At 38.3% G+C, this 18,274-nt stretch overlaps 1 protein-coding gene across 1 annotated transcript in view; it reads left to right on the top strand.

The window, feature by feature from the left end:
- Positions 1-631: 631 nt before the first annotated feature.
- The window catches only part of OC90 (otoconin 90), a 51,031-nt gene continuing 33,388 nt past the window's right edge, over positions 632-18,274 (top strand). The window contains exons 1-6 of the mRNA XM_044658289.1: positions 632-659; positions 2,926-2,985; positions 4,369-4,543; positions 11,236-11,348; positions 14,161-14,289; positions 17,002-17,043. Of these exons, the coding sequence (XP_044514224.1) occupies positions 632-659; positions 2,926-2,985; positions 4,369-4,543; positions 11,236-11,348; positions 14,161-14,289; positions 17,002-17,043 (547 nt within the window). The remainder of the gene's footprint in view (positions 660-2,925; positions 2,986-4,368; positions 4,544-11,235; positions 11,349-14,160; positions 14,290-17,001; positions 17,044-18,274) is intronic.

The raw sequence follows: 18,274 nt of genomic DNA, 5'->3' as shown, positions 1-18,274 counted from the left end.
ACACATATACATATTACATGTATATTATATAGAATGTCTATATATTCATGAAAAAGTGGGGTATAGATGTGGCTGTGGTTGGGCGTGTATATAAATACATTTACTTCTATTTGTGTAGATAGATTGATAGATTCATTTCATTGCTAGTCACACATATGTATATATACATAAACACACACCCATGCAAATATATACATATATGCATATATTTACCTACATATTTCATTTCTAATGAATAATAATATTGATATAATCTAATGAATATAGATAATATGCAATGAATAATAATAAATAATAATAAAAGAATATATTTAATATATTTATAATATTAATTAAAACTTATAATATTTATCAAACCATCCAGGGTCTTCCAGGGAACAGGACTTGACAGGTCAATGGGACAAGATGACATATGTGACTACTGCTTTACATTCTGATGTTAGTATTGCCTCCCCTTCCATGATAAATAAATAGATGTGTTTCCATTTCATTTTTTCTCTTACTCCTTATCTCCACTTCACCATCCTTACAAAGTCAAGAGACTTTAATTTTAAAATATTTCCTTCCTGTTAATCTCTCTTTGTCACAAATAGGTGGACAAGATGGAGACACACCAGATCTTCCGTCGGAAATGACTCGAGGACTTCCAAGGAGTATCAGTGAGAATCTTTTGAATTTTTCTTACTATGTTTAGCTGGAGGAGGAAAGGAGGAGATTTTGACAGAAGGGGGAAAATGTATCTTTTTATGAGGCAGGAAAAGAAGTTTATTTTCCCTGATCATAAAGAAGTTAATTTCCAAATTTCAGAAAGATTTAGAGGTTTTTCATTCTCTTGCAACTCCTACCTCTTGGTATGTAGTATTCAGTTCTTTTCCTCAGATCCAGCTGTCAGATATGATGGGAATACTCTCCCGACTTACTCTATTGGTAGAATTTCTACAAAACTGCCCACAACTCTGCTATCACAAGATTCCATGAGCTAATATCTAACTATCCTTGAAGGTATATATTGGTAGGGCTGGGGGTGTTTAATAGGCTCTCTTTTTTGAGAGCCTTGTTTGAGCGGGGAAATAATTTTCACCATCCTGGTTGCTAAGCCAATTATTATAAGAGGCTAAGGAAGCCATCTTAAGCCAAAAGTTAAGAGAATGGTATAAATGACTGATAACACAATCAGAGAGTATAAAAGTGTTATTTAGCTTTTGGGGGGCTGCTAAGATTTCTTTTTTATGAATTATTTTATTGATTAAGAAAATTTTTCCATGGTTACATGATTCATGTTTTTTCTTTCCCCTCCTTCCCCCACCCCCAAAGCCGATGCACAATTCCACTGGGTTTTCCATGTGTCATTGATTATCTAGCTTTTAAAGATACATTTTACAGGGCAAAGATACATGATAGTTTTGATGTTGGTTCTGGTTCTAGTTCTGGTAAGCACTTGAATCTCTCTCTCTCTCTCTCTCTCTTTCTCTCTCTCTCTCTCTCTCTCTCTCTGCTCACCCTGAAGATGATGTCCATAATTGTAGCTGGTTTGGTTTTTTCAGGAAAGAGGAAACTGCTGAGGCTCCAAATGCCCAGAATTTGGGGCCTTCTTGTCTCCATGAAAATGCCAAACACTATATAACCAGTACAAAATCTTCTGTTATCCTTAAAAGCAAAGGCTTTTTATACTCTAGTAGCCAATATGACAAAGCCTACTAGTCAGCAACAATCTTTACCTGCCTTGTGACATGCAAAACTATCTCATATTCTAGAGAGTTCCTCTTTACAGTTCTATTTGCTTTAAAAAGTCGGCTTGCTTCCTTGTCAAACACACAGGCTTGGTCATATGTATGTTTTTCCTTCTGCTTGTTGTTGTACCATGTTACCAAGAACTATAATTGGTCAGTTATCCACCCTCAGGGTCTCTTGAGGGGGCTGAGCATCTTGATTCACTCATATCTATCACCCTCAATCTACGAATTTCTTCTTGGTCTTTTTATGAAAGGTTGGTTAATGTTAATAACCATTTCAGTTATTCCCTCTTCCCTCTTTATACTTTTAGGGTGATGCCAAACAGGGTAATGCATGCACCTGAGCACTTTCCCATGATGTCCTTGCCTAGAGCAGATATATATTTAAAAATCTAAACCACCCAAAGTTTCCCCTCATCCTCATCAATATAGGCCCTTTGACGAGTCATTTATTGATCAATCCTTCTCCCCACGTTAACTTGTCTAATGGCTCCATGTATTATTCTGGAAGGTCTGAGGTCTTGCTCCAGTGAGTCATAATTAGAAAAGTTCCATAAACCTGAGCTCCAATGAAAACAGCTATTGCAGCCCAAACAGGGCCCCTTTTGGAGGCCATATTGACTTCTCCCCAAACTAGGTAACCTCAGTGACCTCCTTGCTTGCCAGTTTGGAGGAACCACCAATAGCTCTTCTAGAGGTACAATAGCCAGTCTCTCTGGGACTTTATTCCTTCAAGGTGGCATTCCCAATTGTTCTACTAAATTTAAGAGGAAATAATTTTATGAGCTTCAAATCATTAACACTGACAGGCTTAAGGGTCAGGATCACCACACAGGAAGCACACCCAATATTGTCATCCTTTAGATGACCATATTGTAGGTATTACTGGCGCCTTCCTTGACTGGGTATCATTTTTCTGGCCTTAAGACAACTTTCTTTTATATATTTTCTAGGCACTTATTTAGTTGTGTAGTTACTGATGTCAGCTCTCCCCAAAATGAGTCTCAAATCAGTTGTGCTGTCTTCCTGAGGGAAGGAAAAGAAAACAATTGTAACATTCCACCCCAAGTCTTCTTTAGGTTCCAGCAAAATGGTGGTCTTATAATGTAATTATATCTTTATACAATCTTAAAATATTCCTTTTATAATATCACTTTCTTTTCCTCTTTGCATCTTTTCTTCCTTTTTTTAGATAACATCACATTCTTCAACGGGGCATTTAAAGATGTGGAAAGTGTGACATTATTTTTCGGTAAGTTGAATCCCTAGTTTGTAAGGATAATGCTGAGGAATATATAATCACCGTTGTGACTGCTTGTAGTTCCATTCATTCAAAACGCATTCACAAAGGATAGAAGAAGTACGTAGGATCATAAGATCGATGATTTAGAGCTAGACGGAACCTTATAGGTTGGTCATCTCATTTACACACCCTTTTCCTCCCAAGCTCCTTCACATACTTTACAAATGAGGAAACTAAATCCTAGAGACTTGAACTGATTTTATCAAGATGCACAGGGCAGTAGGTGGATTATCTAGGATTCACACCCAAATCCTCAGTGATTCCAAATTTATGTCTTTTCCTCTGTAGCACACTTCTTTGTCATGTTCTAAGTACCATACTAAGTGTTGTTGTTGAGTTATTTTTTCAATTGTGACTCCACTTAGGGTTTTCTTGGCAAAGATACTAGGGTAGTTTACCATTTCTTCTTCAACTCACTTTACATAAGAGGAAACTGAGGCAAATGAGGTTGAAATGATTTATGCAGGTTCATGCAGCTAGTAAATGTTTGAGACCAGATTTGAACTCAGGAAGATGAGTCTACCTGACTCCAGGTTTAGCATTCTATGCACTGAGCCTGCCAACCTAGGTCTGCGGGATAATCTGGCAATCTGGCTGAGTCATGCTACTATCAGGTCTTGGAATCCAGCAGAGGAGATAGAACACATATGGAAATATAAGATCCTATGTTCAGATTATATAAGAGCAATACAATAACTGCCACTAATACAATAGAATATTAGAACCTAAGAAGAATATGTCCTCCTCTTGTACAGGATCCCTTGACTGGGGGCTAGAGAGGGAATGTAATTTACCTAAGTGGGTCCAGCTTCAGGACCCCTAATTTTGGGCAGCTTTCCCTATTGCCCCTTTATAATAATACTCTGGAATTCACATTTAAATAGTACTTTACAGTTGCAAAGAACTTTACCTACATTCTTTCATATGATCTATATGATCAGTCTATCAGACTAATGATCGGTCATCCCTATTTTATAACTATAGAATCCCCAGGATTATATTTATTTTGCACATGAGGAAACTGAAGATCAGCGAATAACCTTTCCTGTGGTAATAAAAGTACTACATGGTAGAACTGAGACTACAACTCCGGTCTTTTCATTCCCACTCCAAGGTTCTTTGACCCTATGGTGTGTAAAACACTTCTGAATCTCTCCACTGTATTTAACACAGTGCGGGATGTATATCAAGCACTCTACAAACATTGTTGATGAAGAAAGAGTACCATGATGGTGCCAAGGTAGTGAGTGGCTTGGAAAAGACTGCTTATGGCATTCGGTTTCCATGTTCTTATTCCCATAGACTTTATTTTCCCCCCTCTCCTCTCTGCAGACTGCTTGGGCTCCCACTTTACCTGGCTGCAGGCCATCTTCACTAACTTCCCAGCCTTGCTCCATTTTGTGAACAAGTTGAAATGTGTGACTGGCCTCTGCCCCAAGGACTTTGAAGATTATGGCTGCTCCTGCCGGTTTGAGATGGAGGGGGAACCTATGGATGATGCTGACAAGTGAGTTCCTAGAGTCAAAGACGTAGAGATGGGGGAAGTGTTGACACTAGAAGTAACAGAACAATGAACATCTTCATCACCTGCATAGGGGCTAGAGTAACCCAGGTGTTCTTTGGCTCCTTAGGCATCCTAGTCTACTTTGGGAAAGTTCAGACTGTTAAGTTCTTTGTGGATGTGTGAGCAAATTCATACAAGAAATATAAGGTATTAGACATGTAGATATATACACATATATAAAAACATATACATATATAATTATATGTGTATATGTACATACATAATATGAGATGTATATATACATATGTTCTTATATTTCTTGTATTGATTTATTTACATATATGTATAAAGTAGAACTAGAGAGTATCCCAAAAGTCTTAGTGCAAATTTAGGTTTGACTAGATTAAAACTGCACTAAAACATTTTGGAAACCTTGTATTTATTCTACTTTTGAACAAGTCTAATTAAGGTTATATGTGTGAATGAAAAAGGGCATAAGAATACATACATATCTATCTATCCAACTATTCATCTATTCGTTTATCTATCTATCTATCTATCTATCTATCTATCTATCTATCTATCTATCTATCTGTCTATCGATCAATCTATCGATCTATCTATCTATCCATCTATCCGTCTATCTATCCATCTATCCATCTATCCGTCTATCTATCTATCTATCTATCTATCATCCATCCATCTATATGTATCTATCTATGTATCTATCCAACTATCTATCCAACCGTCTATCCATCCATCTACGTATCTATCTATGTATCTATGTATCTATCCAACTATCTATCTATCCATCATCTATCATTTATCTTATCTATCCATCTATCCATCTATCCATCCATCTATGTATCTATGTATCTATCTGTGTATCTATGTATCTATCCATCCATCCATCCATCCATCCATCTATCCATCTATCCATCCATGTATCTATGTATCTATCTGTGTATCTATGTATCTATCCATCCAACCATCTATCTATCTATCCATCCATCCATCCATCCATCCATCTATGTATCTATCCAACTATCTATCCAACCATCTATCCATCCATCTACGTATCTATCTATGTATCTATCCAACTATCTATCCATCATCTATCATCCATCTATCCATCTATCCATCCATCTATCCATCTGTCCATCCATCTATGTATCTATGTATCTATCTATCAATCTATCTATCTATCTATCTATCTATCTATCAATCCATCCATTCATCTATCTATCCATCTATCCATATCTATCTATCTATCTATCTATCTATCTATCTATCTATCTATCTATCTATCCATCTATCTATCCAACCATCTATCTATCTATCCATCCACACAGCTGTCCATCCATCTCTCTCTGTCGTTGTCTTGTCTCTCTCTCCCCCTCTGTATATCTCTTATCTTCTCATATTCCCTTCATATGTTTTTGAGATATATGTGTGTATGTATGTATATCTTATGCACACATCATATGGATATATAATATCTATAAACATATTTGCATTATCTATATACATATCTACATACCTAAGTGTGTATATATTATATGTATATTATATAGGTATATAAGGACACACATCTCTATGTGTGTGCACACACACATAAAAATATATGGACACTATATTCGAGGACACTATATCAGGACACACACAAGGAATGTCAGATATACATATTCATACATAACATATATATTGCAATATAAGGACACATGCACAAAGAATATAAGCATACTAGAAGGACACATGGTTTTGTATTTGTATACATGTATATAAGGAAACAGGAACAAGTACATTCATGGTACATGTGTGAAATATAAGGTTTTTGCATATATACACATGATATTCAGAATTATAAGGCTATGTGTATTTATATCCCACATTGAGATATACATGTGTAATTATATGTATATTTATGTTATATACAAGTGTGTAAGAACTAGGACGACACATTCAAGGTCAATATAATAACACAAGGACACAAAGAATGTGACTCACATATATACATAAATAAAACATGTGTGAAACACACGTGTATGCACCATATACACAAGGGTGTGTGAATATAAAGCTACATATGTATGTGTGTATTCCATATAAGTAAATATACATATACAAGAACTATAAGGACACCCATACGAAGCCAATAGAGCACTCTAAGGACACAAGGAATAAATATGCACACAAACATGTGGCAAACATAAAGCCGCACCTCTACACACAAGGACATACACACGAATATCTATTCCAAATAAGGAAGGCACATCCACGTACCTACATACACAGACAGAGAAGAACTAAAAAGAGACACGCCATGAGCACGAAGGTCGATGTAAGGACACACATGAGGACCAGAAGCCGCCCACCAAGACGCACATATGCACATAGAACACGCATGTCCGAGGAAGGTCAGGACACACACTCGCATTCCGAGGCAGTGACGGCGGGCGCTCCGGAGGGGCCACGCCTTGTTCCTGGCCCCACAACAGGAGCGTCAGAGGAAGGAGCGATTCTGTCCCAGGTCTGGGGGCTCTCGTGTTCGTCCTCCCCGCTGAGCCCCGGGGCTGCCTCTTCTCTTTCTCTGGGGCACTTTGTGCTTTTCTTATGCACCCATTTCGCTTTGTGTTCTTTCTTTGCTGGGTTTCTGTCGTCTTTCGCTGGCGCCCCCTCTTGGTACTCTTGTGGTACAAAGATGGCCCTTTGGGGTATGAAGATGCTCCAAGATGATGTTTAGTCGGGACCTACCAAGCTAGAACTACTTCAAGTAGGGGTCCGTTAAGGGACTGTATCTTTGTTGTCCAAGGCCTGGGTGAGCCGCGTTTAGAGCCATTTATTATCAGACTGGATAGGCGAATGACATGTTTTGGCAACAGCAACTACTAAGGCTTATGTCCAAATTCAGCCACAGATGCTTACATTCAATCTTTCTGCCTCAGCTTCTTCATCTGTGAAATGAGATCATATTTGTAAAGCATATCTCAAACCCTGAAGAACTATAAAAATGCAAGTTATTCTAAATTGTCACAAAAGAAATGCCATCAGTCAGTGGAGGGAGCACCGGCACTTTGAAATCATCAATTATTGAAGTGTTGTGACGGCAAGCACTTACTTAATGATGATCTTTTCCTACTTTACAAACTGAAGGCTGTACCCGAAAAAGGGAAATGTATTGTGTTGAGCACTGTATTTGGAATTAAAAATCCTGAGACCAAATCCTGACATTTTTCTACAGTGGAGCCTTAGAAAAGTGACTTAATATCTTTGAGCCTCAGTTTACTCATCTGTGAAATGAAGATGATAATATTTGAACTGTTGACTTCACATGATTTTGAAGAGTCAATGAATTGTTTATAAAAAGGCATTTGTAGAAAACAAAGTAAATTTGGGCTATTATTAAGCTTCTTTAGGATGGACTATTTTATTCATCTTTATTTCTCTCTACACTTTGCAAAAGCCTGTTCATGGGGGCAGCTGAGTGGATTAAGAGTCTAGTCTAGAAACAGGAGGTCCTGGCTTCAAATTTAGCCTCAGACACTTCCCAGCTGTGTGACCCTGGGCAAAATACTTAACCCCCATTGCCTAGCCCCTTCCACTCTTCTGCCTTGAAACCCATATACAGTATTGATTCTAAGCTAAAAGTTTCTTTTTTTTTTTTTAAAGAAGCCTATGAATAGAATAACTATCAAAGACGTTTGTTCTAGGAATGGTAAGCCCATGACATGGGTCAATAGAGGCACTGGAGCATCTCTACTCACTTTAGTGTGTCAGCTTATTAAAATTACCCATTTTTAGGAGGGATTCATGACTTTTATATTATTAAACAAATGAATAAACTCCCTTTGAAACCTCCCACTGGCCTCTGACTATTTTTAAAGACCTCCAAGGTAAAATTTCAGTCTCCATCTCACAAACTCTCAACAAGAAAGAGTCTTTGAATATACATGTTTACATTCCAGAATGAGAGATATCAGCTCAGTGAGTTGATAGGAGGAGGAGATCCTTTTCTTGCTCCCCCCACCTTGTTCTAATGCAGGCAAGGGCATGGGGATCACACAACTGCACAAGCATCAAAGACTAAGAAGGAAAGCCACAATCCATCAAAGTCCTGGACAGAGCAGAATGACTAAATCATGCATGTTGAAAATTGATGGGTGGGGAATTTCATTTTCTTCATGCCATCCAAGAGGAGAGGTAGTTTCCTTGGAGATTTGCATACCAAATCTGAATAAATATTGGCTGATTTATTAAGATGTCCATTATTTTTCTATCTCGACTGTCACAAGCTTTCTGATTGAAGGCAGTTTTTGCCCTGGGTGGATATGAACGTTTGATTGGCGAGTCCATCAATCCACAGACATATATTGAGTTCCTACTAATGTAGTACCACTGTGCTAATGAATACACTTTTTTGGATGGTTAATAGATTTTAGAGGATTGTTATTTGTATCGTTGCCTTATTTCAGCAAGGCATTTATCAGAGCCTGAGAACCAGCACTGTGTTGTCATAAAGGTGATAGCCTTGAAGTTATGACCTCAGGTAGGTCATTTATGGACCTTAGTTTCCTTTTCTATTAAACTGAGTTGTATGGAAGGACTTCTAAATTCCTTTCCAACTCTACTTGTGAAAGCCAATAATCCTAAAATACTCTCTGGATCTGTTTTTCAGTGAGAAAGTAGGGACGATAAAATCTATAGTACGTAGTTCACAGGACTTTGGTGAAGATCAAATTAGATCCAGAATTCAGAGCCCTTTATCAGCCTTAAAATGCTTTATAAATATCAACTATTATAAAATTTTTATGGATAAGATGGAGAAATTGAGATTAGATAACCCGGTGAAATAAATTTGTACCTGGCTGAGCAACAGGATCTCAAAAGTATTAATTATTGGGTTGATGTCAACTTAAATAAAGTCTCTGGAGTTTTCTAGAGTTATGTCAAGATATGCTCTGTACTCCTACTATAAGAAGAAATTAAATTAATTAATTTATAATATTTTGTTCATTAATATGTTAATTTATAACTGTGATTTGTAGCAAGATATAACCCCAGTTATTTGCTGATTTAAATAAGTGTATAGGCTATATTAATCACAAGAGGAGATAGAAAATAGAGTATGATCTGTTAAAAATAAAATAGGATAATAATGGGAATAATATTAAAAAGCCTCTGCAAGGTCAAAAATGCTTGTACATTTCCCCTTAATTTGCTACATGTTATGGAGGTTGACATACGGAAGCAGGACCCCTAACTCTGAAGTTTCATGGCCAAGTCATCAAAGAAAGAAAAGGAGAAAGGGAGGGTGCCTTCATCATCACCCCTCTTCATCACTCCTATCTAGAAAACTCTGTTTGAACAGTACTGAATCACTGCCTATGCTTATAAATCTGTAAGATCTAAGACTCGGAGTCTCAGACCAAACTGGGAATCTATAGATGCTACCTTTTGTGATCTGCGGCTTTCATAATAATCAGAGTTTTCCTCAGAAACTCTCTGCCCAGTTCTTTTTCTTTTTTTATACCACAAAATATTTCCAGTTTAGCTAGGGAGATATGATAGGGATACTTGAAAGATGGAACTTATTCAAAGTAAAGCAACAAGAATTCGGAAGATTCTCAAGATCAGACTGTATAAAAATTAATCAAAAAAGAACTGGTAATATTTAGCCTGGAGAAGAGAAGGCTTGGCTAGAATATAATAGTTATCTTTGAATGTTCTAAAAATTGTCATAGAAGAGAGGTACTAGATTTGATCTAATGTTTGTAAAACACATTACAAACCTTAAAATAGTAAAAACAACTCACTATTATAATTCTATTAAATCACAGAAAGGTTGCAGTCTTTCAGTGGAGGGAGTACCCACACTATAGAAATCATAGGTTATTGAAGCATTTACTTAATGATGAGTTCTTCCACTTTACTCACTGTACACTGAATAAGCTCTATGGGAGGCAGGTAGATATAGTTGAGATTTTAGCTTTGCTATGGCAAAACTAGGAACCAAAGTGGAATTGAGTATTGGTGTAAAGATAGTTGTTTTTTTTTAAATAATTAGCTAGCCAAAGATGAAATAAACTCACCATTCCTGGAGAAACTGGTTTCTTTTCCTAGTGGTCATCCAGTTTTTGCTGGCATCGTCAAGTCATCATGGAGACTTGAGTTTGAATTCTAGGGCAGTTTCTAGCTTCCTGTATGACCTTAGGCAAAATCCTTTCTCTGGGCCTCATTTCTTCATCTGTTAAATAAATAAATTGGTCTCAAGATCCCTTCCAGATGGAACATTCTGTGTTTTAATAATCTATACTCTAATTTCCCTCCTAGCTCTAACACTATATTCTAAATTTCTATGTTCTTCTTTCAAATTTTGATTCTAAATATAATTTGTCCAGAGGGAGGTAGACTTTTCTAAGGAAAGAAAATTATACCATTATTAACCCAGAACTGGAAGATCTGTTAGATGTAGTCTTGTTCAACTCCTTTGTTTTACAGAGGAGCAAATAAAGTTAAGCTGGTCATAAAGGCAAGTAAGTGCCTAGAGGTAGGATTTTAAGACAAGTCCTTTGAGTCTGAATCAAGGGTTCTTTCCACTCTAACAAGCTTCTCCTTTACTCTAGTAACTAAATAAATAGGCAATTCTTTCTTCTAACTCCCCAAGTTTTAATTTTTCTCCCCAACCATGTGTCCAGTTGTTGTTTCCAGCACCGAAAATGTTACGAGGATGCAGCTGAAGTGGAATGCGCCCAAGACCTAACCAAAGTCTCCATTGATATCACTTGTGACAACCAGAATATCACCTGTGGTAAGTAGATTCATGTCACTAAGTCCCAGATATTCTGGGAAGGTGGACAGGGATTCTAGTTTAATTGGTGTGTTTGTAGATACTGAGAGCTTCTCTTCCTTCCCAGGACACTTACTGTCAAGGGAAACATGGAACTTGACTCAGTAGATTTCCCTCCCTATTCTATCACCTTATCTGGGGCTAGGACCAACTGGAAATACAACTGTGACAAATTTGGTGGGTCTTGTCCTGGAATCCTGCTTATAAAACTCCCTCTTCCCTCAGGAGTCAAAAGACCTAGAATTGCAATGGGTCATAGAGATCATTTTGTCAAATGCTTGCATTTTAAAGTTGGGGAACTGAGGTAAACAAGTTAAGTGACTTGCCTAATGTCACACAACTAGTAAGTATCTGAGGCCAGATTTTAACTTAGTTCTCCCTGACTTCCAGACCTAGAACTTCCTCTACTATGTCACCCAACTGCCTCTACATATGAAGGTGGTAAGACTTCTCCAGGCTGAACATTCCCACTTTTTCCAACTGATCTTCATATGGGATGAACTCTGGGACCTTCTCCATGTTGGCTGCTTTGTCTGGGCTGCTCTCCAGCTTCTCAATATTCTCCCTAAAATGTGGAGCTCAGAACTAAACATAATGCTCTGGATGAAGTCTAAGCAAGATGAAGTACGGCAGGACAATCACCTCCTTATTCTTAGAAGTTCTCTTGATAGAGATCACATTAGCTTTTTTGGCTACCATAACACCTAATGAGCCATTTCCTGGCTTATGTCTAAAATGCCACAACTAACATTTTAATCCATTTTTGTTCCAAGTTTATACCTGTCGAAATATGTCCTTAGGAATGGCCATTGTTTCCACAGTCATTGAGTTGTACTAATGAATTTCAGATCCTTTCCTAAGTTCAGGCTTTGATAGAAGTCAGTAGTGTAAGAAATAAAATTAATGTAGAGTGATAAAATTAAAAATATCATGGTTTCAAAGGGTTGATTGAAAGACACTTGGAAAAAATGAAGCCATGTGCCTGTTGAGTTAGTTAAAAATACATGGGCCCTGTTACCTCTTCCTCCCATCCTGGCTCTGCTCCAAATCACCAAAAAAAGAGAGAAAGTGCTAATTCCATCCTCAGTCTTTATACTCCTAGTTATGTAATTACACTTCCTGCCCACCTGATTATACAAGAGGAATCATGGGAAATGTAGTTTGAAAGAGATCTAATGTCCACAGGAAGTTTAGATCAGGGACCTCAAAATTAGTTCAAGGACCCCCAAATTTCCAATATCACAGTAGATGATAGGAATGAAGATGGTTGACTCCTAAAGGGGAAGCCACTAAAAAAGAGGAAAGAGCCCAGAAAAGGAGGTTGTGGACTGTAATGCCAGAAATGTGTCCAATCAGCAATAAAACAACTGAGGCAGGACTCCAAGCCAATGACAATTTATTAGAGAGACCTGCTCTCCTCCAACAGATAGGATCCCAGGCCTTCTCCATGGTCTAAGACTCCTACCTTCTTTAGAGTTCAGCTTTTATTCTCTTCCGTGCCCAGCCCCAATCTAGTATGCCTGGTCCATCCAGACACCAGTGTGTTATCTCATTGTGGACTCCTAACTCTTAGAATGTCCCAGTCACGCTGCTACCAAATAATATAGCAACCAGCCCATCCAACCCACCTTAGCAACATGCACAAGACAGCCCAGAGTTCTGCACTGATATTATTCAGTATCATATTAAGCCTCTTGTCCAGGCAGCCAGGCTTGCCTGTTTTGGGTCATGAGGGAAGTGACATGGGGTGCAGAGGCTCTCAGTGTATCATGGGAATTTCCACTGAAACTTGTGACATTTGGACGGAGGCATCTTTCAAGCTATGCTGACAAGTGAAAGTTTAACATAGAATTTTATGAGAAGAAAGGGTCTTATTTTTAGAAACTATTCAACTCTAAACTATGTTAATTCCAATTATTGTTTGCTAATAATAAATAACTTATCACTATCCATATGGAAGCACAATAAACTAGATAATATTGATTAGAACTAATTTTAAGTATAAAATGAGTAGGGGGCTACTTAAATTGGGTAGGGGGTAAATTATTTCTTACAGGACAGTGAAGTTAGATTGCATGGACATTACTATATTATGTCCAGTGGGATACTATATATATACACATAGATATATTTGTGTGTGTATGTGTGTATATATTTATGTGTATATATGTATGTGTGTGTATGTGTGTGTGTGTGTAAGGCAAAATGGCTTTTGAGTCTCAATTTCTCTCCCTCCTTCGCCCTCCCTATCCACTGAGATGGTAAGCAATCTCATAAGTATTTTACATGTATAATCATGTAAAACGTTTTTCCATATTGATCCTTTTATGGAAGGAAACTCAAACCAAAAAAATAAGAAAATGAAAAAAGTTTGTTTTGAGCCTTCACTTATAATGAAGAAAAAAATCAAGCAAAATTAAGTACATACACCACATTTAAAGTATTTAAAGTATATATATATATATATTCCACATCAATAGTGTCCTCCTTCCCCACTGAAAGGAGGAAAGTGCGTTTTCTCCTCTTCCCAAGACTGAGCTCGGTTGTTATCATTGCATCATGTTCAATTTCTTCTTGTTGTTCTTCTTTCTCACATTTTGGCAGTCTCTGTATCTATTGTTTCTCTAATTCTGCTTACTTTACGGTACATCAATTCATGCTCTCTGCCCACACCAGTGGCAGCTGTTAAATGATAAGCTACTGATTCCTAAGGGAACTGAAATGATTTGGGGAGTTTTCTTAATTATCTCCATTTGTTGGTCCATTTCTGCAGAGTCCAAGGATCCTTGTGAGCATCTTCTTTGTAACTGTGATAAAACTGCCATTGAATGCTTTCTTCATTCTCACATCAACTCTTCTCTGAATGGTCTTGACATTGCTTTCTGCATGCCCACGGCCACAGGTAAGAAAAACCAGATTGTGTTTCCCAGTTTAGTCAGCAACACTTGCTATCTGTCAACAGCTTCACCTTCTCCTCCTCATTAGTCATCCTTTGTCCAATCTAATTCAACGCAGTCCAGTACAATGCTCAGTCCCAGGGGAGATCACAGTTCCAAGAAGCTTAAATTCTAATGGGGACAAGAATACAAATAACTGTCAGATAAGCTAAAGTGAGATAAGTGGAAAGGAATGAGATCTTGGCAAAGTATGTGGGAAATTTGAGGAAGGAAAGAACATTTTGAGAGAAAAAGAAAAGGAGAGGAAAAGGAAGACAGAAAGGAGGAGGAAAAGGGGAGAAAGAGAGAGAGAGAAGACAGACAGACATACAGACAGACAGAGATAGACAGAGACAGAGAGAGACAGAGAGACAGAGTGGGGAGGCTGGGAATAAAAAAAAAAATAGTCCTTAACCTTCAAAGAGCTTACATTCTAATGGGAAAGACAACATATGAAAGGGAATTAAAAAGGGGAAGAGGGGAAAGTGAAGTTGGGAAGATGGGAATACAGGAAGAAAAGTAAGGAGTGGAATCAAGATAGAAGAGAGCATGAATGACCTGGGTATGTATGGCAAATACTAGTCAGTCAACAAACATAAATTCTGTCATTGGAGCATTTTTAGCTTTTATTTTGCTATATTGTATCCTATTTCTTTTTCAAGACAAAGTCCCTCCACCTATCCTAGGCTCTACGGCAGCCACATAATGGTCTACCCTAAGCATTCAACTGATCAGCCTGGAAACTTTGATTTGCTCTGTTTCCAGTTTGGGCTAGTTCATCCCTTCTAAGGCTTGTTTTATTTACTTAACTGATTTGGTGTCTCCCTGTCTGTCCCAGGGGATCACCATATTAGGGCTGGATTTGGTGTGGACGCCTAATCATGGTTAGCCCTATGGAAACTTAGAACTCCTGAGCTCAAGTAATCCACCAGACTCCGCTTCCCAAATAGCAGAGGATAGGTGTAAGCCACCAGGTCAGACTCAACAAGCTCGTATTAAGATCTTACTATGTGTCAGGCACAGGAGTAAACACTGCAGGTTCAAAGAAAGGCAAAATAATTTTTCTGCTCTCAAGGAGCTCACAATCTAATGGAGAAAACAACATGCAAACAACCATAAATAAACAAGCTGTACACAGGACAGACTAGAGGCGATCTCAGGGGCACTAGCTCTAAAAGGGAACAAGAAAAAGGCTTCTCATAGAAGGAGGGATTTTGGAAGTAGGGAAGCAGAAGTAAGGAGGAAGAGCATTCCAAACAGTCAAAATAGCCCCTGAAAATATATGAAGGTCAAAGATATGTTGCATGAAGAGTAAGTAATCACAGATTCCTCATACAAGACACCTCTGAACTTGAATAAGCAGCCAGTGACTAATAAACAAAAGAATCCTGGAATAAGAGTTGAGCCCTGGGTTCTATTTCTGACTCCTCTGTATATTCACTGGGTGAGTTTCAGCAAGTCTCTTTTCAAAACTCTGTTTCCTTATCTGCAAAATGGTAATGGTTCTAACTCTCCCACCATGGGGTTTGTGAGAATGAAGTAAGAAAATGTGCCATTTTGCGAAATCAGAAAATACTATTTAAATATCTTGCTATTGTTGTTCAGTCATTTCAATTGAGTCCAATGCTTCGTGATCCCATTTAGAGTTTTCTTGGGAGAAATTCTGGATTGGGTTACCATTTCCTTCTCCAGCTCATTTTACAGATGAGAAAACTAAGGCAAACACGGTTAAGTGACTTTCCCAGAGTCACACAGCTAGCAAGTGTTTGAGGTCCAATTTAAACTCAGAACAATGAGTCTTTCTGACCCCAAGTCCAGTATTTTATCCACTGTGCCATCTCACTACCCCCATTTAAATATATGCCATTATTACCATGGCTCAGAATGAAGAGTCATTTGTGGCCATTGAATTAGAAATAAAAATGCTTGTTTTATTTATTTAACTCCCATACAGACTCTGGAAAAACATTTTTTCATATCATTTTGTCCATATACTACTCTTTTCTCAAAGGGCAATTTCTTGTTCTCAAGCTGGGCTACTGCACTCATCTGACTTTTCCAGAAAGTTTAGATAAGGCAACACAGTGTAGCAGGAGGACACCTGAACCTTGGGTCAGAAGGACCTGAGTCTGAATCCCAGATCTACTGAGTGGTTCTGTGACCATGAGCAAATCACCCCTGTGGAATTGTTGCTTAGTCAGTTGTTTCAGTTGGGTCCGACTCTTCATGACCCTATTTGAGGTTTTCTTGGCAAAGATCCTGGAGTGATCTGACATTTCCTTCATCAGCTCATTTGACAGATGAGGAAACTGAGGCAAACAGGGTTAAGTGACTTGCCCAGGGTCATATAACTGGGAATTGTCTGAGGTTAGATTTGAACTCTGGACCTGTCGTTTGCAGACCTAGTTCTCAATCCACTGAGCTGCCTACCTCTCCCCATCTTACCCTTTTGATAATGTTCTTCTGGAGATGTGAGTGCTTTAACCCAAAGGCTTTTCAATATGAACTGAGCTGAATTCTTAAGGCCTTTCTATCAAAGCTTGTCCTGCTCCCCCCTCCCAATCTGTTGTTCTCTGATTTGTCCCTGGGAGTGTTTTATTTGTTGGGTCTGAGCCTGGGGGTGAGAGGCTGGAAGCTCAGCTCTTTAACATTTTTCCCCCAATACATTTACTTTTCAGATATGAACAGCAAGGAAGAGATCATGACCCTTCCAACCAACCGTGAGTCTTTCTCATTATACTGTGTGTCATTCATAAACTGAGGCATTCAAATGGGCGGGTATAGAAGGCTCGGTATAGATAACATCCTCTAGATCAGGGGTCGGCAACGTAGGGCTCTCAAGCCATATGTGGCTCTTTTGAGGGCCAGATATGGCTCTTTCTGCAGGAGCCATGAAGTCAATTTTTTTTCAGGAGCTGTTACAGGAGCGCACTGTGAGCACTGTACAGCTCTCACAAAATTACATTTTAAAAAATGTGGTGTTTATGGCTCTCAGGGCCAAAAAGGTTGCGGACCTCTGATCTAGATCTTTAAGGGCTTATAAAGTACTTTCCTAACAGCAATCCTATAAGCCTGCTACTTGCTCATTCTGAGACTCAGTTTAACTGTCTGAAAAATGGAGATAGCTATATCTGCCTGATCTAGACCAGCACAATAAGCATTTAAGAGCTTTTTATGTTGGGCAGCTAGGTAGCACTGTGGCTAGAGGACCAGGTCTGAAGTCCAGAGGACCTGGGTTCAAATCTGATCTTAGACGTTTCCTAACTGTGTGACTCTGGGCAAGTCACTTAACCCCAATTACTTAGCCCTGGCCACTCTTCGGTCTTAGAATTGATAGCTAAGAAGGAAGGGAAGGGTTTAAAAAACAAACTTGCCATGCTACTACACTACAGTAGGTACTGAGAATCCAGAGAAAGGCAAAAATAGTCCCTGCACTCAAGGAACAAATAATTGAATGAGGGAGACCACTTGCAGACATCCTTACGCAAACAAGACTTACATAAACAAGACTAATCAGAGAGATCCTGCACTAGTGCTAAGGGGGCTAAAGAAAGGTTTCTTAAAGAATGTAGGATTTTAGCTAAGAACTGAAGGAAGCCAAGAGGTTTCCAACAGCAACCTACCACCATGATTATTTCATCAGAAAATGACATTTAAATAAAACCTATTATTATCATGGGGCTTACAAACAGTCCTTCATCTACCGGCTAAGGGAGAGGAGCCATTTGTGACCAATGAATAGGAAATAAAAATTCTCATTTCATTTACTTTACTCCCAGTTGGGACTGTAGGTGAAATAAGAAAATGTGTGAATATGTGAAATCATAAAATTCCAATCAAATATAAGCCATGAGGCTTGCAAATTGCCCCTTACCTCCTAACTCAGTCTAAAGAACCATCTAAGCCAAATGAGTAGGGGGAAATGTTCATTTTATTCATTTTATAGCATTG

Source organism: Gracilinanus agilis, chromosome 1 (genome assembly GCF_016433145.1).
Source record: "Gracilinanus agilis isolate LMUSP501 chromosome 1, AgileGrace, whole genome shotgun sequence".
NCBI lineage: Eukaryota > Metazoa > Chordata > Mammalia > Didelphimorphia > Didelphidae > Gracilinanus > Gracilinanus agilis.
Note: the sequence above shows the minus strand (reverse complement) of the source record. Positions and strands in the feature narration are given on the sequence as shown.